The sequence below is a fragment of the Saimiri boliviensis genome, chromosome 9 (genome assembly GCF_048565385.1).
Source record: "Saimiri boliviensis isolate mSaiBol1 chromosome 9, mSaiBol1.pri, whole genome shotgun sequence".
Lineage (NCBI taxonomy): Eukaryota > Metazoa > Chordata > Mammalia > Primates > Cebidae > Saimiri > Saimiri boliviensis.
The window spans coordinates 342,818-369,687 of record NC_133457.1 but is presented as its reverse complement, the minus strand read 5'-3'; the positions used below and the strand labels follow the sequence as shown (position 1 = coordinate 369,687).

Genomic DNA, 26,870 nt, shown 5'->3' with positions numbered 1-26,870 from the left:
ACACAACTGAGAACATGTTTGTGAAACACTAAAAATTTATAGCCTGGATGATTGCTATAGCTAGTCTTTAAGCAAGTCTTTTAATATTAGATTAGACAGCTGTTTATTACTTTCCAAACTTCATCAAAGGATCTCAGGACATAAGAAAAAAGGCAGAAAACATACCCCACTTGAAGAAACAAAATTAATCCCCAGAACTTCTTCTTAAGAAAAAAAAAGATCTGTACAACTATCTGACAAAGATTTCAAAATAATGATACTAAATATATTCTGTAGCAAAAAGAAAACAAAATAAGAAAAATTACGCATAAAAATATCAGTGAACAAAAAGATAAAAACTATAAAAAAACAGTAGAAATTGTGAAGCTGAAAAAACACAATTGATGAAAAGTTTACTACAGAAACAACAGGCTTAATAAACCAGAAAAAGTAAATCAGAAAACTAAAGAAATATTATTATAAATGTTGAGGCATTAAAAAAACCCAAAAATTTGAGGCCGGGCGCGGTGGCTCAAGCCTGTAATCCCAGCACTTTGGGAGGCCGAGGCGGGTGGATCACGAGGTCAAGAGATCAAGACCATCCTGGTCAACATGGTGAAACCCCATCTCTACTAAAAATACAAAAAATTAGCTGGGCATGGTGGCGCGTGCTTGTAATCCCAGCTACTCAGGAGGCTGAGGCAGGAGAATTGCCTGAACCCAGGAGGCGGAGGTTGCGGCGAGCCGAGATCGCGCCATTGAACTCCAGCCTGGGTAACAAGAGCGAAACTCCATCTAAAAAAAAAAAAAAAAAAAAATTGAGAAACCTGAACATGGAATATGAAACTTACTGGATACTATCAAGTAGACCAATAATTGCTTTCTTTTCCCCTTTTTCTTTTTTTAAATTTATTTTCTCAAGTAGACCAATCTTTTCATTAAGAAAGTATTTGAAGAAGGAAGCAAAAAGTAGTAGAGATGTTACCTGAAGAGAAAAGGGGATCAGTGAGAAATTTACTTTAAAAATAAGAAAAAACAAAAAAACAAAAAAAATGGGCACTGCAGCTCACGCCTGTAATCCCAGCACTTTGGGAGGCCGAGGTGGGCAGATCACAAGGTCAGAAGTTTGACACCAGCCTAACCAAAATGGTGAAACCCCGTGTCTACCAAAAATATGAAAATTAGCCAGGTGTGGTGGTGCATGCCTATAATCACAGCTACTCAGGATGCTAAGGCAGAGGCTGCAGTGAGCCAAGACTGCACCACTGCACTCTAGCCTGGGTAACAGTGCGAGACTCCATCTCAAGAAAAAGAAAAAATAAATAAAGACATTCTATAATTTAAAAAATCTAAAGGTGTTTATTACCCCTAGAAAAGTCTTACAAGAAATACTACATGGAGTACATTACACTGGCAGACATGGTGGTTCACACTTGTAATCCTAGAAACTTGGTAGGCTGATGCAGAAGAATCACTTAAAGCCAGCAGTTTAAGATATGGGTGATACGCTGAGACCCCTTCTTGAAGAAGAAACCTTTATAATAATTTTGTTTTTCAAGTAGAGCGTTTTTAAAATTTGCTAAAGCCGAAGTCTGACTGGAGTCATTTTGAGAAGGCACACCTTCATTCATGCAGCAAACTTGAAAACCCTTGATCTCGGCTAAAGAATAGTAAGTGATTCACCTACCTTGCGCCACTTAAAATTCTGCAGTGACTATAATTAACTACAGCTCCTTCCAGCCATGGTCTAGCAGTGGTACCTGCACATGTGGAGATCTGGAGGGAGATGCCTATTTGTAATTATAGAGGTAGGCCTGCAGACCTTATTTTTACTGTGGTCTCTGAAAGAATTCAGTAACTCAGTTTCCACACTTTTAGCCACAGTCTATGGCCAGTTTTGCTCACCTAGAAGCCCACAGAGTGACCTACAAAAATCCTGTCAGGTACTCAGTAAGCTCACCCTCATCCACACACCTCATATTAGGCCCACCAGATGTTAACCTAACTGCCGCTGGCCCTGCAAATCAAAGTCCTGAAAGCAGTCCAGTCTACCAAGAAATAAGACAGGATTAACAACTATCCAGGCTATGGGTAACTACACACTAAAGACAAACTCCAAAACAGCCATGTGACCTATGTACAACCCCTCTCTGCTGCAAATCCAGAAGAGATCCTATTAGCCAATCAAAAGGTGATCTTACCTGCTGAAACCAGTCTATAAAACTGGAAGAGGTGTTTGCTCTTTCAGTTGCACAAAAACCAATACAGGGGTACATTATGTCTATTTTTAATGCTTCTGTTTTAACATAGTACTGGTAGTCCTAGGCAGAACAATTAGGCAAGAAAATTTTTGAAAAGACATCCAGCCAGATGCAGTGGCTCATGTCTGTAATCCCAGCACTTTGGGAGACTGAGGTGGGAGGATCGATTAGCCAGGTATGGAAAATGCACACCTATACTGTCAGATACTTGGGAGGCTAAGATAGGAGAACTGTTTGAGCCCAAGGGCTAAGGCTGCAGTGATCCATGATTACACCACTGCACTCTAGTCTGAGTGGCAGAATGACACCTTGTCTCAATGGGAAAAAAGGCATCCAAACTGAAAGGAAAGCTGTGAAAATGTCAGTTTTTAGATGGCATTATATTATACATAGAAAACCATGAATAGTATACCAAAAGACTTTTTCAGCTAATAAACACGCTTGGTAAATTAGAGAAATATAAAATTAACATACAAATCATTTGTATTTCCATACGCTAACAACAAACTGCCAAATAAAAAAGTAAAACTAATAATCTCACTGAAATAGCATTAATAATAAATTTCTTAGCAATATATTTAACCAGGGTGAAAAATCTTTCTATTGAAATATTTAAGATATTAATAAAAAAATTGAAGATGACACAAATAAATGCAAAAATATTTCATGTTTATGGATTAAGAAGATAAATATTGTGTCAAATTATTTAAAGTAATCTATAGATTTAATACATGCCTTATCAAAATTCCAGTAACATTTTTTAATCTAACAGAATATGCAATCCTGAAATTTATATGAAACTACGAAAGATTTGCTTTGAATAGCCAAGGCAGTTTTAGGAATAAGAACCAGGGGGCATTATACTTTTTGATTTCAAACTATATTTGAAGACTACTGTAATAAAAACAGGATGGTCTGTGCGTAACAGTGCATACCATAATCAATGGAACAGAATGGAGAGCCCAAACAAATCCATCTATATAAATATAAGATCGACTTATCCTTAATGGTAAAGCACTGAGAATATGCAATGCAGAAAATATAGTCTCTCCCATACTTGTTTCTGGGAAAACTAAATACCCACATGTAAAAAAATAAAATTAGACCATTTTTCTGATGCTGTATTTGAAAATTAACTAAATATAAAATGAAGACTCTAATGTAAGACATAAATCCCTACAAGTTTTTAAAGAAAACACATGAAGAAACTTTAATATTCGTCTGGAAAATTAATTTCTGGATACAACAGCAAAAGTGCAATTAAAGCAAATACAAATGAGTTGGACTGCATCAAGCTAAAAAGCTTCTGCACAACCAAGAGAACAACAAAATAAGAAAACTATATCCGGTAAGTTGTTAGTATCCAAAATATTTAAGAAACTCATATGAATCAAAGGCAAAAATTATAATAATAATTGTAATAATAATAACAAGACTGAAAAATAAGCCAAAGACTCTATCGATGATTTTCAATGAAAACATACAATTGGCCAACAGGCATAGAGAAAGGTGCTCAGTATCACCAATCTGGCAGTTGCAAATTAAAACCATGGTGAGATACTACTTCACACACATTAGAATGGCTACTATCAAAAATAAAAGTTATAACAAGTATTAACGAGTATTTTTTTTTAAATGCTGTACATTCCTGGTGACTTGCAATGTTTTAGTGTCATGATGAAAACTGCTCTAAAGGTTCTTTAAAAGAATTTAACAGTACTACTATATAATCCAGCTATCTCATTTCTGCATATACAATAAATTTAGTATTTCAAATAAACATCTGTACCTCCATGTCCCTTGAATCATTATTTACAATTGCCAAGATATGAAATAAACCTAAAATGTTTCTGTATACTGAGTAAAGAAAACATGCTATATACACTAAATAGAATATGATTCATCCCTAAAAAATAATAAAACCTTACCATTTTGACATGTATAGACCCAGATAACATTATGCTAAGTGAAATATGCCAGACACAGAAAGACAAATACTGTATGATCTACTTTTACGAAGAAAATAAAAATGTTGAACTCCTAGAAGCAGAGAGTATAAAGATGGGTGGTAGGGCCTGGCTGGAGGCAGGGAAAATGAGAGATGCTGTTCAAATGGTATGAATTACTAATTATAAAACAAGTTATTGTGACCTAATATACAGCTTTATCACTATAGTTTATGTATGCTGAAAATTTGCTTACAGATCTTATTTGTTCTCACTACACAAAAGGTAACTATGTAAGGTGACAGATATGTTTATTCATTAATTTGATTGTATTAACCATCTCACTATGTATATACATATAAAGTCAATACATTATATACAATAAATACAGGTATTCAGTTATTATTTGTGAAAACATCCACATGTTACAAATACCTACATATATACACTTGTACATATATGTACTTGCATGTTACACACACACATATTATATATATGAATGACACAGTCCTGGTAAGCCTCATCCGAAAACAATATTGTAAAATTACAGTCATTTAAAAATAAAGTTAAAATTGAAGTTTAATATATGCTCAGCAATATTTTAAGCTCCTCAATGGCATAGTCTGTTTGATAAATGTATGAAGCTGATACACTGAACTATATTACAGTTGAGGCATTTTGGGGACACAGTTTAATTTACCAATATTAGTTTATATAAAACATATAACATTTTCAAGTAACATAATTTTACACTTTCTTATATTTAGGGACATGCTTAGTGTTTTGTAAAATTACTGATTATAAATTTCTATAAAATCCAATTTGAAACCCCTGTAGGACAGAAAATTATAAAGGGGAAAGATTCATCTTTCTGTGGTGTTCCTGGGATTTCTGAACCAAATCCCAGTATCACCAAAACTCTCATATATTTTAGACATTATCCAAAACCAACCTTAAAAATTCTTTAACACCAGTTTGTCAAAATACAGATATTACTATTTCTCCCAAAGCAATGGAAGTGCATTCAGATCACACATTCTTTTAAGTTATGAGTAAAACTATCACTATAAACTAAAAAACAAGCAAGCAAACAAAAACCATAACTGAAGGGGAAGTACAGTGCTTAGAAAGTTAATGAGAATGAGACAATCACATCATGAGATGCCCTGATGTGAAAGCAAGAGAAAGAAATGCAGGTTACTCAGAAGCGATTTTACTGATGGAGAGCCTCTCAAACCATGTTTCAGTCTGGCTCCCTCCTTGACACAGGAAACTCTCATTTGTCTCATTTGCCTCATTCGCTCCACTTACCTGGGTATTTGGCTACTGTTTCCTGTCTCTTCACATTCCAGAGCTCTTTTTCTTGCTCCAGATGGGTGATCAAGTCTGGCTTCGTGACAGCAAGACCTGTTTTATTAAAAAAGGAACATAACTCTTGCTAGACCAGTCTAATTACCAATCTAGTACTGTGCTCAGTATACAAGAGAGAATAGTATAGAAGATTCTAGAAAATTAACCTCAATATACTGTTTCCTAATAGGAACTTTAGGATATTTAGAAAGTATTTTGAATTTTTGGGTTCATAGCTCTACTACTCAGTAATACTTAATGACAAATTGGTGGTGAAACTTGATTTTAAGGTGCGGGCAACAATATGCCACTAAATTTCTGATATTACCACTAATTTACACTGACGTATACAAATCAGCTCAAAAAAGGGAAAGATTATTAAGATGAAACATCTTGAAAAATGTATCTTCTACCTCAACAGATAACTGTTCTCTTTTTTTTCTTAAGCAGTATTCTGAAACTCATTCATGCAAAGCAGAAACCCCCAGAAAACAGAAGAAAACAAATTGTGTGGAAGGTGAATTGTATATTGAAGTTATTCTCACCCAGGAACACCAGGTTTCTGTAGTTCTCTAACATCACATCCCCATACAAATGCTGCTGGGCAGAATCAAGGCATTCCCACTCCTCTGGAGAGAATTCTATGGCCACATCCCTGAATGTCAACACGCCCTGAAAAACAACATATTTAGCAAGTGGTCATAGAAAGAATTACCGATTTTACATTACGTAAACTGAGAATAAAGAGAACTGGTTCTGACTTATGTGAGTGACTGGAATTATCCCATAAGATAATTTCTTTCTTTCTTTCTTTTGAGACAGAATTTTGTTCCTGTTGCCCAGGCTGGAGTGCAATGGCATGATCTCAGCTCACTGCAACCTCTGCCTCCCGGGTTCAAGTGATTTTCCTGCTTCAGCCTCCCTACCTCTGATCGAGGCCCCCCCAAAAAAAATTTTTTTTGAGGTATCGGAAACTAAACAGTGTATTGTCTCTTTCCTCACTGATATCCAAGGACCTGATCCCACCTCAAACAGGAATTTTGGGCATCCACAACTTCTCGTGTTCAATAGCCTCAAAAGAAACATTTGTAATGTTGCAGTCTCATAAATTCATGGTGACGACTTTTCTTGGCTTACTAGACACTGAGATGTAGAGAACAGAGAGCAGGCTCTGATATATAAAAAAGAAGTATTTCTCAAAGTCCCTTGACTACCGTAAGAAAAAAAAAAAAGAGGAGAAAATAGTTGAAACAAACTGATTAGGCAGGAACATCACACGTAGAGAAGTAAACATTTGCAAGTTCTTCAGACATGACATTTCAGAAGTAAAAGTGGACACCGTCCCTGACCTGAGACACATTCACCTCCGAATAGGCCAGTTCTCCCATTTTTTCCCTCCTTCTGTGTAATACCTTGCCATGTGTGATAGTCTTCACAAATTACACCTGCACCTTGAAAATATGGCTTTGCAGCATCAGCAAAAATTCTTCCCCTATATCACCAAACCCAAACCGAAAATTGCAGATCAAGTCTACCTTTGTCTATCCTTTATCACAGGAGCGGTTCACAAACAATAAACTCTTATAAAACCCAAAATATGAGCTAGCTTCCCCTTTCCAACAATTAGATGTTCTTCTCTGCCAGAGATGCCAGCAATTTCTTCCGCTGAATGGGAATATGGACCACCCTGACCAGCCCTTTAGAGGTGTGAGCCACTGAGCTCACCATTCCAGAAATGAAATTGTGGAAGAATAAAGGTCACTACAGCAGGCTTCCCGTCCTGATCCACAGGCCTGGGGAGGATGCATGACTATGCTGACCCCAAAGGTCTCCAGGAGAGACTGCCCGGCTTCACCTACACCTATTGGTTCTGTTCTCCAATCTTGCTTCACTAAGAGAAGCTGTCCCATGTGGAGGTCAACAGCACTGCCAGGCGGACATGGATTTGAGTTCCGCCACACCACAAGAATGCTGTGCAACCCTGCAGCCTGCAACAGAGAGTAAAAGAGGAGGCTCCACCAGAGGTAACACCGGGGGAGCTGGGTCCTGGAGGGAACGACGGGCATGGGCACAGGAAAGGGTTCCAGGAAGGTCGTGTGCAGCCACATAGAGGACAGGTGGGGTGGAAACAGAACAGGGCTCAGGCAGAAGGGGAGCTGATCCCAGCCCTTCTTCCTGAAAATGCTGCTTAGGAGCAAAAGCAGCCCCTGCCTTCAAGCAGCCCTCCCAGCTGCTGACCTGTGTCCCCTGATCACTTCTCCAGGGCATCTCAAAGAACAGTCCCATCCTGTTCCATCGGTTTCCTCTGTCAGACCCATCAGCAGTCTCCCTGGAGAGCATGGGATAGCAGTCACCCGAGACTCAGGGAACCGAAGGGGGCTCAATGACTCAGCAGTAAGTGCCTTCTGCATGGAAGGAGTACCCACCACCTCACAGGAGGGCCCACTTCCCACAGTCTCCTAACTTTCCAATTGTACTCTGAGCCTTCCCAACATTTCTTTGCTGCATCAGCCACTCTTCGACTCCAATGTTCCTGCCATCTTCTGTGGCCTCGCTTGCCATCCCCTAATGGAGCATGCTGCCCGGGACTCAGGTCAGGATGGGTCTGGCCTCGTGCTGGTTTGGTCCTTGCCATGGGTGGTGGGTCCCTGACGAGGACACTAAGATCCTTCGCACTGGGCCAGGTCAGCACCGCGCCACCATCCTCCTCATCGCTGCAGGTGGCAGCGTCAGCCTCCCAGCACGCTGTTCTTTTTCTGGTCCCTCTCAACATCAGGCACCCCTTGAGACTCCCAGATCCCACAGTGAGCAGAAAGATGACTGCTGCCACCACGGAGCATCACAGTCTGGTCTGGGCACCAACGCCAGTGAGCTGGCACATGTACCAGCACAGAAGAGCAAACCCCTGGGCAGGGGTGGCAAGGACTAGGACAGGGACCACACCTCTGTCCTAATGGGAGGCCACCTTCCACCTGAGGCTCCCAGCCCCCTGCTTGTCCCGCACATGCCTCTGCAGAGCCTGGCCCAGTCTTCTCGCAAATGGCCCTGCCTTTACCCACTTCCCTACTGCACCACGGCCACGGAAACTCCTTTGTTCAGAAAGGCTCTTTGGGGTGTGCAATGCAGGCTAAGGTCCCAGCCATTGGCCCAGTCCTAAAAGTGCTCCCTGGCCATCTCCTCCCTTGCTGGGCTGGAGGATTTCAGTACACACACACACACACACACACGCACACACTCGTGTACATGTACTCACCCAAATACACACTCACACATACTTCACTCAAGCCTCACCTTCTCCCAGCCGGCAGAGCTCTACTGAACATACCAGGCACCTTTCCCCCCTTGTCCTGGCTCTAAGTAATCAGCAGGTGACTTCATTGTGGTGAGTACATCCTAAAGTGAACTTACACACATCTAGACAACAGCTCTGCTCCACATCTGGGCTATGTGGTCTAGTGCCAGGTCTGTCCCGCAGATCCTGGCCGACGGATGAAATAAGTGCTCAGACACAAGTATGCAGTATGAGAGTAACCCGGAGAAGATGGAGCTGCTATTTTTTATTCAGTGCAGGCATAATGCTGAGAAAGTCTGGAGCGAACACAGCCTGTAGGTAATTAACATTAATTGTTCCCTTTTTATGGAACTCCAGGCACACAGATGATCAAAGGTCAGTTCCCAGTCAACATAAGTAAACAAGCCTGTTTAGGATATATTCCCTTTCATTCCCTTTGACCTACTCCTTCCCCTCAGTCTCAGGGTTATAGGACAGCTGCCTTCAGCCATTCTCCCCCGGAGGGCTCTGCGGAACCTTCCAACTTTTCAGAAAGTTTGTGTCCTTTCCCTGTAGTTTTTCCCACCACTCTGACCACCAATCCACCACAGTCCATCCTACTGCCCCCAGGCGACAAATCTGGGCAGTATGCACGGTACTGAATATTGCAGGCAACTATAACACAGTGCTAAGCCTCTGTGTATCTAAACACATCTAAACATAGAAAAAGGTGCAGGAAAAATACAGCATTCTAATCTTACGGGACCACCGCACTACATGCGGTCCATCGTGGTTACGCGGTGCGTGACTGTATTCCCTGTGCATGGGGCCTCTGCCCTTTGCAGGCCAGCCCCCCTCCTCTAAGATGCTCCTAGGTTTCCCCAATTCAAGCAAGTCTCTCCTGCCCACACGCTTCCAAAACCGCGAGCTTAGACAAGGGATCCTTCTTGAAGCTGGTTTGACAGAAAAGTCGGCTGTGATGACTGGCCCCTCACCTCTCACTATGTTCTTAATGCCTGGAAGGTGGAGGGGTCATGCTGTGCCCTCCTGGAAGCAAGCCTGCAGTAAATATCTGTTGAGGGGATGGGTAAGATTCAGAAGTTGAGGGACGTGGGTGGTGGCTGAGTTCAGAGAGGTGCTGTCAGCAGGGGAGAGCAAAGAGACACAGCTCCACTGCTCAGCAGCAGTGAGGACAAGCTAGCAAACCTCCCTGTGCCTCAGTGTCCCCATCTGTAAAGTTGCAATAAGATCACCCAGCCTGAGGATTTGTGTAAGAAGTAAATGAGAATGTGCAGGTGAACCACACTCTGCAATGGGGAGCCATTATTTCATCTCTTATTATGGCTATTATTTTATCATTATAGAGACAGAGGGACAGGCTGTACTTACAAAGAATGGTGGTGGGTGGGGAAGGAAAAAAGGCAAGGCTGTGAATTGATTAAGTGTGTTGCAGGCATAAAATCACAGTTTTTATATCCTGCCCTGTCAAATAATCTTTGTCAACCAAGAAAGTATATAATACTTCACCAAATGTTGGCTATACTGCAGTACATATGTTACCCATTTTCTCTCTCAACTCCTCAGCTAAGCAGCTTCCAACATCTAGGATAGAACAGTATTTCAGGCCAGTAATGGTGGTGGCTCATGCCTGTAATCCCAACACTTTGGAGATCAAGGCAGGAGGATCCCTTGAGTTCAGGAATTCAAGACAAGCCTGGATAACACAGCAAGACCCTATCTGTACAAAAATTAAATAAATTAGGTCGGGTGCGGTGGCTCACGCCTGTAATCCCAGCACATTGGGAGGCCAAAGTGGGTGGATCACCTGAGGTCAGGGGTTCGAGACCAGCCTGGCCAATATGGTAAAACCCTGTCTCTACTAAAAATACAAGAAATTAGCTGGGCATGGTGGCATGTGCCTGTAGTCCCAGCTATGCAGGAGGTTGAGGCAGGAGAATCACTTGAACCTGAGAGGCAGAGATTATAATGAGCCAAGATTACACCACTGCACTCCAGCCTGGGTGACAAGAGTGAAACTCTGTCTACAAAAGAAAAAAAAAGAAATTAGCTGGGTGTGGTGGTGTGCACCTGTAGTCCCAGCTACTCAGAAGGCTGAGATGGGAGCATGGCTTGAACCCAGGAGTTCAAAGCTGCAGTGAACTATGATGGCACCACCGCACACAAGCCTGGATAACAGAGACATTGTCTCTAAAACTAAAAAAACAGTATTTCACCAATTCTTAGTCTCAGTTGTCATTTTTTTAATGTACAATTTTACACACAGCAGGTAGGAACACACCTGTAAAAACCCTCTTACGTGGTTGTGAATTAAAGGATGTTTTCTAGCAGCTAAGAGTCAACAACAATGAATTTAATCAATAAAGTCAACTGACTATGAATGCCAACTCAGAGCCTGGCCTAAAAGGAAATGCCAACTCCATGGCCTGGTGAGAGCAAGTAAAATAACAATTTGCACCTGTTGATCAACAGCCTCACCTGGCTCATTCGGCAGTTGCAGGGTCTGCCCCTCCACTCCAGAATCCTCAACTCCATGGAGAAAGTCTCCAAAGCCAGCACAGGGGTGTACTGTGCACACAGAGTGTTCTAGTTCTTAGCAAAGAAAAAACTCAAAGGGAGGAACATTTGCAAGAACATTCACCTAGGTCAATCAGTCTGGGACCCTCTGACTACAACACTGCCATTTGGAGGGTGTGGGGAAAATTTAAAGGGCCAGTCCATCCCCAAAACTATACAGTCCTGGTTAAATATTCTCAGTGTGAGGGCCTCATCAAGTTTTTTCCTGTTTTATCTTTTCCCTTTGAAGAGTATGAAATAAAGGCAGTTTTCTCTTCCTTTGGAAAAAATAAAATTGAAAAGCACATAGTCTTCAGATGAAGGAAAGCCTGCTGGGCATGGTGGTTCACACCTGTAATCCCAGCACTTTAAGAGGCCGAGGCTGGTGGATCGCTTTGAGCTCAGGAGTTAGAAACCATCCTGGGCAACACAGCGAAACTCAGTTTCTACTGAAAATAGAAAAGTTAACCAGGCATGCTGGCACACATCTGTGGTTCCCGCTACTTGGGAAGCAGAGGCTGAAAAATCCGCTTGAACCCGGGAGGCAGAGACTGCAGTGAGCTGAGATCATGGTACTGCACACCAGCCTGGGCAAAAGAATGAGACCCTGTCTCAAAAGAAAGAAAGAAAAGCCAGTTTGATATGATTTGCGTAATGACAGAGCCTTGTTGATGTCACATGAGAAAAGTCTTCTCTTCACCCTCTGATGAGTGGAGGTGAGCAGGCAGTGGGACCCCATCCCTAGTGGTGCCCTGACTGCTGTCACCAGCCAGTGGGTCTGGGCTGGTGGCTCTGGGCCGTGTGCCTGTTTCTTTGCCAGAGAGACAAAATGTTCCCATCCGTCAACTACCTTCAAAGGCAGCTGGTGAGGCAGGCTGTGCTCCTGGCTGCTGTTCCAAGTACCCAGCCTTTAACCAACGGACTATGTGCCTGGAACTCAGATTTCAGGGGGCACGCCAGAGAACAGGAGAGACAGAGTTCCTCCTGCCTCCCAGGAACCCAGGGTGTGGCATCCACAGAACACAAGGCTGGCTTTGGAGTCTCTGGTCTAATCCAGGTGCCTGTTCTCCCTAGGAATCTGACCAATCATTTTACCTCTCTCCTTCTCAGGTTCCACATCTAGAAACAAGCACAGGGACGAAGATGCCATCAGTGGTCCCACAACACTCCCTTACTACTGCTTAAGATCTGCACCCTACATCTCTCCCCAGGGCCCAGAGCCACCTGCCCAGGGCCACCCACTGGTGACAGCAGGCAGGGTGGTGTCCCGCAGCTTCCTGTTCTGGGAGACTAGGTTATCAGAACCAGGGAAGCACGGCTCTGAGTCAGCTGAGTAGGGGACAGGAAGCTGTGAAGATGGAGCTGGGAGGAAGGGCCAGTGCAGAGGAGCGGGACAGGATGCTGGGCCGAGCAGTGTGCCGCCAGTGTAAGAGGCTGTATCCAGTTGCTTTCTCCAGTACTGCTGGAACAGAGTGGGGGTCGGGGGGAGGAGGTCAGATGCCCTCTTCCTCCAGTTCTTTATTTCCAGCCAACTGGAGGTGATTCATCCACCACCATGGGTGCCACCTGACTTCCATGAGTTTGTCACACCGTGTCCTAATTTTCTGTGCCCAGCTGCAGTTGAGCTGACCTGGAGGGTGGGGCTTGGATTTATTCATCTCGGTCCCAAGGCAGCACCCAGAAGCTCAGCAGAGAAAATCTGATGGTGCCCCAGAGCCAGTCTTCAGCTGTATCTACATGTGGGGTTTCATGTGGCCCGGACGGTCTCCTGCAAAGTGGTGGGTTTTGCCTCAACTGACACAGCCATGGCCCACCAGGCTGCATCCACTGGCCACCCCCACTTCTGTCCTGGCTCCCTGAAGGTGGGCTCCACCTGCTGGCTGCACACACCCCACCTGCTTCTTCCCCCTGCTCCCTGTCTCCACCCAGACCCTCACCAGTTCAAACACCTATTCCACATACTTCCATCAGCCCCTTCTGCTCTTCCTCAAACAATCTCAAGCCAGGTCCTCTTGATCATTTCATGCCCATATCACAGAGACCATCTCCTAGCTAGGACCCAGCTCCAAGCACTCTGTGTAAGCACCCAGACTATCTAAAGGTGTCTCTCCTCAAGAACCTGCCACAGCTTCCTACCGCCTCTCATAAGGTGGCTCACCCTACTCTACCTTCAACAGTGATTACTGAGAACCTGCTTGTCAGCTGCACCCTGGGAAACAAGGATAAATGAAACAGGCACAGTCTCTGCCCTTGCGGACCTACTCTAGGTAGTTAGGGAAGACGTATCAATCAAATAACCCCACAAAGAGAAAACTACAAAAGGCTAAGGGGAAAAGGTGTCCATCCCTGCCTGCGGTAACAGAGAAGCTGAGCTGGTTTGTCAGGAAAGGCTTCTCAGAGGAAGTAATGCCCCGGCTGAGATATGAAGAGGTACAGGGATTCACCAGAGGATGAAGGATTTGGAAAGAGCATTCCAGACAGAGGGAACAGCAGATGCAAAGGCCCTGAGGCAAGATAACGTATTGCCTGTGCAGATGACAGAAAGAAGAGCCAAGGGGCCACTGAGCAGAGGGAATGGGGAGTGCAGGCCTGGAAGGCATGGGGAGCAGGTTTGCTGTCAGCTGCCTGGAGCAGCGCCCAATCTAGCCTGGCTTCCTATCAGCGTGCACAAGAGAAGTGACTTCATGTTAGCCTCACCTACACACAATCATTCAACAGATTCTGCTACGAAGTCTATGTGCCACATCACAGGCGGTGCAGATGGAAACCCGACACAAATGTCTGTGGTCATCTGTAACCACCACTTCCACCCAACAGCTTGTGGTATCAAGAACTGGGAATTTTATAAGTGAAAAAGCCCAAATAGGCTTTAAGAGCTAATGTTCTCAACTCCATGCAGGAGTCTGACCAACCCTCAAGGTCACCACTCGAATGGTGGTAAAGCCCAGCCCAGTGTGAAAAACAGTGGACAGGTCTCAGCTTCCCTGCTCCCATCAGCCACTGGCCACTCTCAGGGCAGGCAGACATCTGGTTGGCCACTTTTGTCTTGGGCCAGTTTGTAACCCAGACCGAGACTCCCACATTCTATTTACCAAAACACCTTCCTCTTTTATCCCTGAATTGCCTTAACTAAAGAAAGAACAAACCCCAAAGCCCCAGCCCCATGTTTCAGACCCCTGAGCTAGACCTACAGCCTCTCAATTATGGCTCAAGTCTACTTTGCCACAGGGTCAAAGGCCATTCCTCCCTCCCTTCCCCATGGCCCCAAGGCCTAGACCAGGGACGTCCAAACACTAACACTAGCCCAGATGCAGTGGCTCACCCTTGTAATCCCAGTACTTTGGAAGGTCGAGGCAGGTGGATCACCTGAGGTCAGGAGTTCAAGACCAGCCTGGCCAACATGGCAAAACCCCATCACTACTAAAAAGATACAAAAATTAGCTGGGCATGGTGGTGCACACCTGTAGTCCCAGCTTCTCAAGAGCCTGAGAGAACTTCCTACTGCCCCTCAAGGAGAATCGCTTCAACCCAGGAGGCAGAGGGTTCAGCGAGCTGTGATCAGGCCACTGCACTCCAACCTGAAATCTGTCTCAATTAAAAAAAAAAAAAAAAAAAAAAGGAAGTTTTACAAAGATCCATTCCTCCACCAACAGGAGCACTTTCTCATTAAATGAGCTTAGGTAAATTTCAACATCCCTGCCCCCTACACATACCCTAAACTGTAGCAGGTAGTATTAATAATAATACCTACTATCTGTAGGCCACTTAACAGTTTACAGAGCACTTTTATACATGTTGCAAGCGCTTGTTAATTAATAACTATTGCTTTGAGCACTGTTAATTTAGTGACAGTGTTACAAATTGGCGAGCTGTGCACTTCTGTCTCCTTAGATCAGCCAGCCAGTCATGCAATCATGCAACCTGCCTATCGGATTTCTTTGGGTGTGAAATTTTTACTTGTGGTCTCTACTCTTAAATGTCTGAATCTGGCAGAGATTAAATGATAATAGCAATTATAGGATCACTGAGTGCCTCTGATGGGCTAGCCATTGTTCTAAGCACTTTACATGCTTGTTTTTCACATAATCCCAACACATTTTTATAAATGAAGCAGTTGATGGGTGGAAAGGCTAAGAGCCTCAATCAAAGACATTCAGAGAAATCAGAGCTGGAGTCAAGATTTGAACACATGATGATCTGGCCCTGTGCTCTCACACTTAATCACTGTGATTATCCCTCTCACCTCTATGCCGGGAACACACTATCTCTTAACAACGTAATAAATAAAAACCGTTTTACCTGAGAAATGTGGGCAACCTCTAAATTATGAGGCCCAAAGAGGCACAGAAATGAGGCAGCAGTCACGTCCCACCCACTCCTCGTCTACATCCTTGAGCCAAATAATTATTTCTTGATTACTTGCTGTTTGGAATCTAGACTAACTGATGCCATGGATAGCTATATATATTAACCTTACTATTCTGCATATTAGACAATATAATTTATAGATTGGTAGTTCGACAACATATAGCTAATCACTAATCAATGTTATTTCTACAAATCAACGAGAATTCCTGACAACACTGGCCCACTCCTTGTCCTGCTTTTGACTTTATAAACCTTATTAAAAAGGGCCAAGTTCATACCTGAGGTAACTTGTATCTGAGTCTTCCAGGCAGCTGTCCTCACCTTGGCTCAGGTAAATTCTTTAAAATTCTATGTTTTGCCCCAGCTTCTTTTTTTAGGTTATTTTTGGTTCTGTGAGCAGGATTCAGAGAGACACTTCCAACCATCCAACACCCCTGATGGACTCAGCAACTCGCCAATAAAAACCCTTTGTATTCTTTTGGCTCCCAGTACGTTGTCAAGTGTAAGGGTTAAAGTATTCCGAAACTCAGATCTCCCGACTATTTGGAGAGGTCTAGACTTTGCTTGAGTTGTTCTTTTCAACCCTTGCTTTCTAGGAAAAAAAAAAAGGTTTCCAATTTTGGCTACAAATCCTTTTTTAAAAAAGTGAAAGCATATTTTCAGAGGGTTTTTCCTTTACTTTCTCAAGAAAATCCTTTCAATGCTCAAACTGCTTGTTTCAAAATTAAAAAAAAAAAAGGGTTTCTCTACTTCTGCCTCAAGACAGGAGGTCTGGGTCATAATATTAGTAGACTAGCACTGGTGGTTTCACTTCTTGTGACATAAAATTACATAACATGCTTCTAAAATGTGGCTTCTTTTGATGGCTTCTAATTTGAACTTTTTATTTATGACCAATTCCCATTAGTTTCAAACCAAATAGTGTATGACAGTGTACTCTCTCACCCCAAAGAGAAGAGGCAATTTCTCCATCTGACTCATCTAGCTGCTCTAGGCAACTGGAGACTTTGTAGAGGTGTTAGAATATTTTTCAGTAGTGTGTACCAGTCTCACAGGGCCTCCCCAAAAGAAAAACACCTGCAGAGACTTTTAGCTAAGCTGGAAGATACATAAGCATTGGGCACCCAGCACCGTGATTAGCAACTCCCAGGTGACTCCTTGAGGAGTGATGCTCATACACAGCACACTTAGATCTGGTACATTATTCTGGCCGTGATCCCCTTTGAAAATTTTTTAAATTATAAAAAAAACTGATCATCACAACTGTGCTTTCCCTTCTGGGTAACATCCCTTAAAAACATGAGCTAAATCTATGTATAATACCTATGGAGCTCCATCTTGCAAATGCCTAGGTAAAGAAACCAAACTGACTTGAGATGACCCCAAAATGCAATGGCAAAAATGGAGGTCTTTTGACATTTCTAAATTAATATATTTGCATGCACAATTGGAAAAGGCACGTTTTAGAATTAAATTTAATGGAACATCTACTTTCTCTTTTGCCTGGCTAAATCCTTATTAAAAAAAAAATCGAAAGCATATTTTCAGAGGGTTTTTCTTTTACTTTCTCAAGAAAACTCTTTCAATGCTCAAACTGCTTGTTTGACTTTCCTGACAACTGTTTTCTATTATTTGAGTGACTCTTAACCTTTTGGAGTACATATTTGTAACCTTTTCCAGGCCCATAAACAGCTGTTGTTATCCTGTTTTACCACCATTTCTTTTAATTTTCTGACTGGCCTTTGTGGGCAGATGCTAAACTGAGAAGCTGAGACACTGGAAAATATGGTCCGAAAATACAGATTGCACCCCACCAGCAGCAAGCAGTTCTTGGAAGAAGTTTTGATTATGAAAGAGCTTCAGTTTTTGGTTATCTCTTTGGAGATTTAGTTAAAGCCATACAGGATTTCTTGGAATTGGCCTCATGCATATTTATTTCTGTTGGTTTTGAATCACTAGTTCAGGTATGCCTTTAATTTAAAATTTTGGTTTGTATTTAGAGTGTGATGGAAACTACTGTTTTGTTTGCTTAGCCTTCTCTCCTGTGCTAAATAAAATCATAGACTGTGGTTTAGAAGAAAGTCATTTACTAAAAAATTTCAAAGACAAAAAGCTTTAAACAGTGATTAACCTAGACCTCCAGTAAACAAAAGTCCCATCTTCAAAATTTCTTCTTGATGTAAACTTTAGAAAGAAAAAGACTGGTAAATAAATGTTACTTATTTACTTGGCTAAAATCTAATTTTAAGAAATGTTAAGAGCTCTGCAAAGTCCATATGCTTAAAACCGATATTCAGACTGTCTATGTAGGTTAGCTTGAGGCCTGTGGTTTTTCCACATAAGCTTCTCAGTCAACTGAATTTCTCTCTCCCTAAACTCCTACTAACTCTATGTTCTCCCTCTGTATTTTCTCTTGTTGACTTCCCACCTACAAATTCTATTGGAAATGCCATAAAATAAAAGACTCTCTCCAAACCTGTTGGAAGGAATCATATTAGATATTCTTGGCCAATACCTGTGCTGCTAAATTGAAGGGCAATGTCTTTTCGAGTATTTGGTCACCCCTCTATCTATGAATAGCTCTGAAGAAACCCAGCACTGGACACATTCTCTCAAACATTTCCCCAGGGATGGCCACCTATCTCTTTTAGATGGGGATTCTATTTTGAGGAAATCTGCTAATTATCTGCTTGGCTTACAGGAAAACAGTTTTATTTTACTGGGAAAATGGCTTTCCCTTGGTGAGATGGTCACTTCCCATGAACACATAATTAAGAATATTTCCATAACCTTAGAAAAAACATCACTGATGAAACTGTTGCATTCATTGTAGCTCAACGAAAAGGCTGATTCACTAGTTGAGACTGTACTAGACAATCATACTGCTTTAGGTCATATATTAGGTGGGCAAAGAGGTGTATGAATGGTTGCAAATACCTCTTTACAGTGTATACATAATGCTTCCTATGAAGTAGAAACTCACCTAAAAAAAAAATTAGGAAAGAGGCCATTTGGCTGCCACATATCTAAGAACCTGGATTTTGTTTTCTCCCCAATGTACTTAGTTTGCTCCGTGATGAAATGGCTTTGTTGTTGTTGTCATTCTTCTGGCATACAAATTTCTCCTTTTATAATGCTATTTATTTCTTCATGTTTAACTTGTTCCCAAAACATTTAAATCATGATATTACAAAGACTACAGAAGATAAAAACAAGCCACAGCAGCTCTGTAAATCAACGAGTTGACTGTCGTTTTATTTTTGCCACTCTGTGATGCCATCATAATTTGGCTTTTTGGACACTTTGAACATTTCTCACTGAGATGTCTCCTCTTTCTCCCCACCCAATGTGAGACAGGACTGTCAGGGAAGGAGCCTTCCCAGTCAGAGAGACACCCTAACACTTAGACTTTGATCACTGATGCTTTCAAAATTAAAGATTTTGATCAAAAACAGAAAAAGAAGAAATAAAAATTGGCCAGGCATGGTGGCTCACGTCTGTAATCCCAGCACTTTGGGAGGCCAAGGTGGATCATGAGGTCAAGAGAGTGTGACCATTCTGGCCAACATGGTAAAACCCAATCTCTACTAAAAAATACAAAAATTAGCTGGGTGTGGTGGTGAGCACCTGTAGTCCCAAATACTTGGGAGGCTGAGGCAGGAGCATTGCTTGAACCTGGGAGGCAGAGATCGCAGTGAGCCGAGCTTGCGCCACTGCACTCCAGCCTGGCACCTGGTGACAAAGCTAGACTCAGTCTTAAAAAAAAAAAAAAAGGAAATAAAAATCTATTTTATTTGAAGAAAAGCAAGCCCCTGTAAATTATCAGGCCCAATGAAGCAAAGGAATAAGATTGCAGTCATGTCCCACTCACCCTCCAGACCACTGAGCTAAATTGTCATTTCTTGCAGCTGCTTGCTATGTGAATTCCAGACTGACACAAAAAGTAGTTATAAAAGAACCTAACAATGCTACATGCTGTGCACCATAACTGATAACCTACAGTTCAACCATTTAGAGTAAACCACTAATCAGCACTATTTCTGTGAACCAATAAAAATTCCTGACAAACAACTTTGTATTGGCCCACTCTTTTGGTCTTTAAAAACCTACATGTAACAAAGATCAAATAGGGCTCATATCCTGGTTACTTCCAGGCACCTGTCACCACACGTTGGCTAAAGTAAACCCTTTAAAATTCTATTTTATGCTTTAGTTTCTTTCTCTGGGTTAACAAATGTATAAAGCATTAGCACTTGGGGATAAAACTAAAAATAACATTGCCAACATCAAAAAATTAAATTAAAACAACTCAAATCCTAAATGGGTTAAACGGTAAGCCAACGGAGTGAGCTAAGGCCTAAACAGAAACATATGAGCAACAGACTGAGAAAAAGAAACAACAACAAGAAAAACCTCTCCAGCATAATATTAATGAATGTTAAAGATAACATTAAGTTACTGAAAACTCAGAAAAGGTAAAAGCAAGCAAACCCCTGCTTATGATAAATAGTTAAGCAACAAAAAAATGTCAGAACTGGTCAGTCACCTGTGGGTGCAGAAGGTAGATGAGATCAGAAAAACACCAGAACTGCAGGAGCCCTGTTTATTCCCCTAGTGATTCTATAAAAGGTTACATTCTTATTTAAACTCAAAACAAACAACTTATTCCAAGGATTATCTTTGCTTTTTCACATATCACACAATCCACGCAGATTTTCAACCAATGAAATAAAAATCTTACACTCTAATCATAAAATTTTTAAATACTTGGACACACTGGAATTATATGGCAGTAAGGTTTTATTTTTGTAAAAAAGGAAATGTGAATACAAGAGCTCAGGGAAGCAGCCTCTTATATTCATATTTCACAAGAAACCACAGAGTTGGTTAAACATGTTTCCGAGCTTGATGTCCACTCTCACTGTAGCCCAGGGTGGCTCACTCCTAGATGGTGAGTGGAGAAAAACTGAGCGGCTGGGAAATGAAATTCTGTGAGCTCCACACTCCCTACTGTCCACTTCTCACAGCGCGAAAATGCTCTCTCCTTCAGGATATCAGTTCTAAGCAGTGACAAAACTCACCTGGAGTCAGTTTAATGTGCTAACCGTTGATGGCTTTTTTCTGAAAATACTTCTGGCAGCAAGTGTGTGGAGCTTGCTGAATGCAAACCAATTCTCCAACAATTTGTCCATCAGTTCAATTCTGTTATCACCCAGAGTTAGCACAGACCACACAAGTTCAGAGCTCAGTCCCACAAACTGCCCCCACTACAGATGCTAGTCTGGGGGCCACCTATACTTGTGAGCAACTCTCTATAAATCAGGGGCTCCTGTAACTCCTCCAGTCCAGTGACTTGTTAGAACCACCCGCAGTACTTACTCAGTCAAATGTTTGACTTGTTTGCCAGCTGATATGAAGTACACGACTCAGGAAGAGCCAGATGAAAGAGATGCATAGACCAAGGGAGAGTGGTGGGGGAAGACGGGACGAGTAAGTGACCCTGGTAGAAAGATGTAACAAAGGAAATCCCCCATCATTTGTGTTCAGCAAGAGCAACTTACTGAAAAACACACCCTTCCCATTATGACGTAGATTATGCTCCCTATTTACCCATGACAAAACCAGACACAGACACTGCAAATTTTTATTTTTGCCTCATGAACAATTAGCTGAACTAATTCTTCATTGGTCAGAACAAAACACTTATTAATCAAACTTTGCTTAAGTTTCTCTCCTTACCCCAGGCTCCTGGACTCTTGACTCACCTTAGCCTGAATCAAAATACAACCCCTCCTGCTCCTCCTAAGAACAGGCTGACTTCAGGATAATATATTCTGATTTCAAAGCTGATATTGCCACCCTCCATCCTGGCCTCTCCCTCCCACCTTGTTTTTTTGTTTTTTTTTTTTTTGAGACGGAGTTTCGCTCTTGTTACCCAGGCTGGAGTGCAATGGCGCGATCTCGGCTCACTGCAACCTCCGCCTCCTGGGTTCAGGGAATTCTCCTGCCTCAGCCTCCTGAGTAGCTGGGATTACAGGCACGCGCCACCATGTCCAGCTAATTTTTTTTTGTATTTTTAGTAGAGACGGGGTTTCACCATGTTGACCAGGTTGGTCTCGATCTCTTGACCTTGTGATCCACCCGCCTCGGCCTCCCAAAGTGCTGGGATTACAGGCTTGAGCCACCGCGCCCGGCCCACCTTGTTTTTAATCTTGTTTGCTTCTCTCTAGGAAAAACAAAAAACAAAAAAACAAAAAAACACGCTTTTCTACCCAAACTTTGAGATGCTGGCAGGTCTCATATTTGGTTCTTTTTCCTACTGCAATACTTCCTTAGAATAGTTACTTCTAACCTTAACTTAAAGTTACTTTATTTGACATTATCTAGAAATAGCCCAGGACAATGACAATTACACCCTGAGAAAAGGCATCACACTCATTACCTCCATCCTAAATCTCACCAGTTTCCCTGTGGATCCCAATTTTTCCAGGACTCTGCATAAAAAGCTCATTCCATGGTTGACATAAACAGATTGGGATACTTGCAGTGAAGACTTCCTGGGAAAAATGAACTTGGCTTTCAATGACCACCTTTTGCAGAATTAGGATGGACGTTTGCTTGGATTCTCTAACCTCATGTCTCCACTTTCAAGTCAAGAATATTCACTTGGTTTTCATGAAGAAAACACCACTTGCAATGGTGGCTCACACCTGTAATCCCAACACCTTGGGAAGCAGAGGTGGGTGGATCATGAGGTCAAGAGATTGAGACCATCCTGGTCAACATGTTGAAACCCCGTCTCTACTAAAAATACAAAAAGTAGCTGGGCGTGTTGGCACCTGCCTGTAGTCCCAGCTACTTGGGAGGCTGAGGCAGGAGAATCGCTCAAACCCAGGAGGCGGAGATTGCAGTGAGCTTAGATTGCAACACTGCACTCCAGTCTGGTGACAGAGACTCCGTCTCAAAAAAAAAAAAAATACCTAGTGATAAGTAAATCCAACAGAAGTACTCAAACTCAGTATTTGTTACAGAAGGGCAGGAAATTGTAATGCCCTTATATTTTACACCTCAACAAAAAAAAGTACCTATCTTTTTCCAGGCAATAAACATGTCATTTAATTATTATTTTTGTAACAAATCATATAGTAAACAATTAATATGTGAAACTTCTAGTAGTTGTCAAGTTTCATTCCAAATCTAGCATTAAACTGAAACCCAGACAACAGAACTGAGGTCCCACTGTCAAAAATTCTCTACCCATGCACAAGAGAGAAACTGATGTTTTCATAAATGTTTGTAATTCATGTGTTAATTTTTTTTTTTTTTTTTCAGAAATGTATTTATTTTCCCTCAGCCATAATGAGAAACATTTTTTTCTATTTTTTTCTCAGGTAGGATTTCCAAAGCTAAGCCCTGGGATTCTGTTTGAAATCACGCTAAAATAGAACAGACCTCAGAATCTGTCTACATTCTTTCTGCAAAATAAAAATGATATATATTTTTTTTTAAATAGAGTCCCATTCAGTCACCCAGGCTGGAGTGCAGTGGCGCTATCTAGACTCATGGCAACCTCCTCCTCCAGGGTTCAAGCAATTCTCTTGCCTCAGCCTCTGAAGTCGCTGGAATTTCAGGTGCATGCCACCACATCTGGCTAATTTTTTTGTAGTTTTAGTAGAGACGGGTTTTGGCCATGTTGGCCAGGCTGGTCTTGAATTCCTAACCTCAGGTGATCTGCCCTTCTCGGCCTTCCAAAGTGCTGGGGTTACAGGTGTGAGCAACCTGTGACCGGCTGAAAATTTTTAACCAATGGAATATAAAACGAGATATTTTCTCTGAAATCTATCCCTTTTCCTCCTCTTAAAAAACATTTGTGTCTTTTGTCTTTCAAGCTTTAATGATAAACTACATTACACAGTTAATAAAATCTGAAGTAAGTGAACAAATATATTCAGGGTGACAAACACAAGGAGAGGTGGTACTGACCAGAACACAGGCATATTGGACTTGTGTGTCAATCATTTGAGAGATTCTCCCACCCTCAGCCTGCTAAGGTAATTAATCACCACCCTCTCAGAAGCCACTGTCCTTACTCCCTGTGCCTGATGAGTATTTTGCTTTGCAGGTTCACATACTACCTCATTAGGGTGAGTTTTCCTTGCACTTTGGGAGAGTTATTCTCCCTTCACAAGCCTGAGAGAAACCAGAGGATAAGATGCATGTGTGCCTCTTCTCCTCAGTACCAGAACCGTGTCTGACAGAAATGGAAGTTGGGGCTGAGGGGGAAAAAAATCTTTTTTTTTGAGACGGAGGTTCGCTCTTGTTACCCAGGCTGAAGTGCAATGGCGCGATTTCGGCTCACCGCAACCTCCACCTCCTGAGTAGCTGGGATTACAGGCATGCGCCACCATGCCCAGCTAATTTTTTGTATCTTTAGTAGAGATGGGGTTTCACCATGTTGACCAGGATGGTCTCGATCTCTTGACCTCGTGATCCACCCGCCTTGGCCTCCCAAAGTGCTGGGATTACTGGTGTGAGCCACCGCACCTGGCCAAAAAATCTTAATATTCAAGCAGTTAGCTTTTTAGAGGAAGTGAGTATCAGGAAACTGCATTCAGCTCCAGGGCATCTAGCTGCTCCCTTAAGTGGCTCCACCCAATACCTCAGGCTTTCTTCTGGGAGGGGAAGACCTAAGGGCTGATACCGACTAGATACTCCAAGAGACAGGGCCACCATGAGCATCTTGGGTCATCCCCAGACAGTCGTAAAACCCAGAACCAGTTAAAGAGTGGCTGAGGACATGTCACCCTGCAAAGGTTCCAAAAAAGCAACCTCAACCCAAAGACATTCTGTTAAGGTGTGTGTGCCACGGCAAGGTTAAGAGGGTGCAAAGATTTGTTACAGTAGAGTATCAGGCAATTATTCTTTGCTTTTCTTCGTGTGAAATGTTCACAAACGGAAAAATAAGAGCCAACCACCACTCTGTGAAATGAAAATGAACAATTAAAATACCGTTGTCTGTCTTATTACTAAATAGAGAACTAATAGTTGATAATGCTGTAATTTGGAGAGAGATAGGTGGCAACTGAGAATTTGGGAAAGAAATTGGAAATTTAGAATTTTCTACAGGCCCTGGAACAGTTAGACTGGGAGAACAAGTATGGATTTGGAAACCCTGCTTGCCATAACATTTGAAAAATGCAAGGAAAATCACCCCCACTGTGGAGCATTAAAGAGCTGGCAATTTGACTGAAATGGTCATGATGCCCTGGGATTCTACATGAGGAAACCTAACTATGTCAGAGACATTTCTTGTGAATTACTTAGAGAAAAACAAAAGTTAGTTTAACCAACCACAAACTGCCAATAAAGCTCTGACTACAAAGCCAGGACATTTCCACCTGATGCATGCAAATGCAATATCTAACTGTACCCAATCAATTATTTAATATGCTTTGCTTTCTCATGCTTCTTACAAAGGCCTTTTCTTCCAGTCCCACCTTTGAGTCCACAAACAAACCGTAACTGGATGCTCTCTGATTCATAAACTGCTGTTTGGGCAAATAAACGGTTTGTATTAATTCCTGCAATGATATAAAGAAATATCTCAGAACTAGGTAATCTGTAAGAAAAGTGGTTTAATTGGCTCATGGTTCCACAGGCTGTACAGAAAGCAAACACCAGCATCTGCTTCCTGGGAGGCCACAGGAAGCTTAAAATCAAGGTGGAAGGCAAAGTAGGAGGTGGCAAGGAGAATAAGGGAGATGAGTATGGTATACACTTTTAAATGACAAGATCTCCCAAAAACTTACTATTGGAGAGGCAGTATCAAGACGGGTGGTGCTAAACTATTCATGATAAATCCGCCCCAATAATCCAATCACCTCCCACCACGTCCCACCTCCATGTGGATCACATGTGAATCTGAGATTTTGGCTGAGAAACACATCCAAACTATATCACGGCTTAACATTTTAAAGATACCTCAATTTAGGCCAGGGCAGTGGCTCAAGCCTGTAATCCCAGCACTTTAGGATGCCAGAAGCGGCTGGATCACTTGAGCTCAAGAGTTCGAGACCAGCCCGGGCAACATAGCAAATTCTGTCTCTTCAAGAAATACAAAACTTAGCTGGGAGTGGTGGCGCACGCCTGTAGTCCCACCTACTTGGGGCCTGGGGTGAAACGATCACCTCGGCCCGGGAGTTGGGGGCTGTAGTAAACCGTGAAAGTGCCACTGCACTCCCACGTGGGTGGCAGAGTGAGACACCATCTCAAAAAAATATCATCAATTTAATTTTTAAGAGGAGGAAGAAGGAACTGGAGGCGCCCAGGGCCCACTACTTTTTTCAAGAAAAAACTCCGGACCCCAAGTGGGGATTCCTTCCCCTTATTCCCTCCAATCATGCCCACACAATATGAAGGAGACTCAAGGTTGCCCACAGAGATGCCCACAAAGGGCTCTAGGCTGGGGAGCACTTCACGCTCATGGTTGGGGCAAGATGCTCAGGATCTGGCTGCTGGCGGAGTTCCTAAACTGCGACCGAGGGAACGGAGGGCCGAGCCGTGCCGGAGCAATCCCGGGTCTACAAACTCGAGCTGACCAGGAAGACCGGATCCCACCGCAGCCGGTTCCCGCCAGATTCAAACAGCCTCTTCTTCCTTCTCCGGACACCAAGCCTTCGCACTCACCATTTTCCAGCCTCTGGATGTTTTGGAGTCCTCCCTAGGGATCTCCCAGTACTCGCAGGTCACAGGATAACGGGGCCGTGGTAGAGTCACCCAGGAGATCTTGGAGCAGAGGAGACGAAACAATGGAGACCGGAACTGAACCCAGAGCCTGGTCGCTAGGAGACAAAGACCGGTCCAGCTTGTAGAGGCCGCCTCTTCCTCTCTGGCTGCGCTCCTGATTGGACAGTTTTTATACTGGACCAATGATTGGCTAGAGCTCCAGGCCCCACCCCCTTAGGCCCTGAGTGACAGGAGATGTAACCAGACCCTGTGTCGAATGAGGTGAGAGTGGCAGGTTTTCGGCCGCACCGTTTTCAGAGGGAGATTCCTTCCGGTCCTGGGACCCGGCCTGCCTGAGGGACATTTGTGTTTAACTTGGCACTACCGGGAGCGCGC

General features: G+C 42.8%; 1 protein-coding gene across 1 annotated transcript in view; it reads right to left on the bottom strand.

The window, feature by feature from the left end:
- Nucleotides 1–26,584, bottom strand: part of LOC101032489 (uncharacterized) — a 34,701-nt gene extending 8,117 nt beyond the window's left edge. The window contains exons 1-3 of the mRNA XM_010335836.3: nucleotides 26,436–26,584; nucleotides 6,082–6,208; nucleotides 5,498–5,593 (exon numbers count right to left, since the gene is read on the bottom strand). Of these exons, the coding sequence (XP_010334138.3) occupies nucleotides 5,498–5,593; nucleotides 6,082–6,208; nucleotides 26,436–26,438 (226 nt within the window). The 5' untranslated portion in view covers nucleotides 26,439–26,584. The remainder of the gene's footprint in view (nucleotides 1–5,497; nucleotides 5,594–6,081; nucleotides 6,209–26,435) is intronic.
- Between the last annotated feature and the right edge of the window lie 286 nt (nucleotides 26,585–26,870).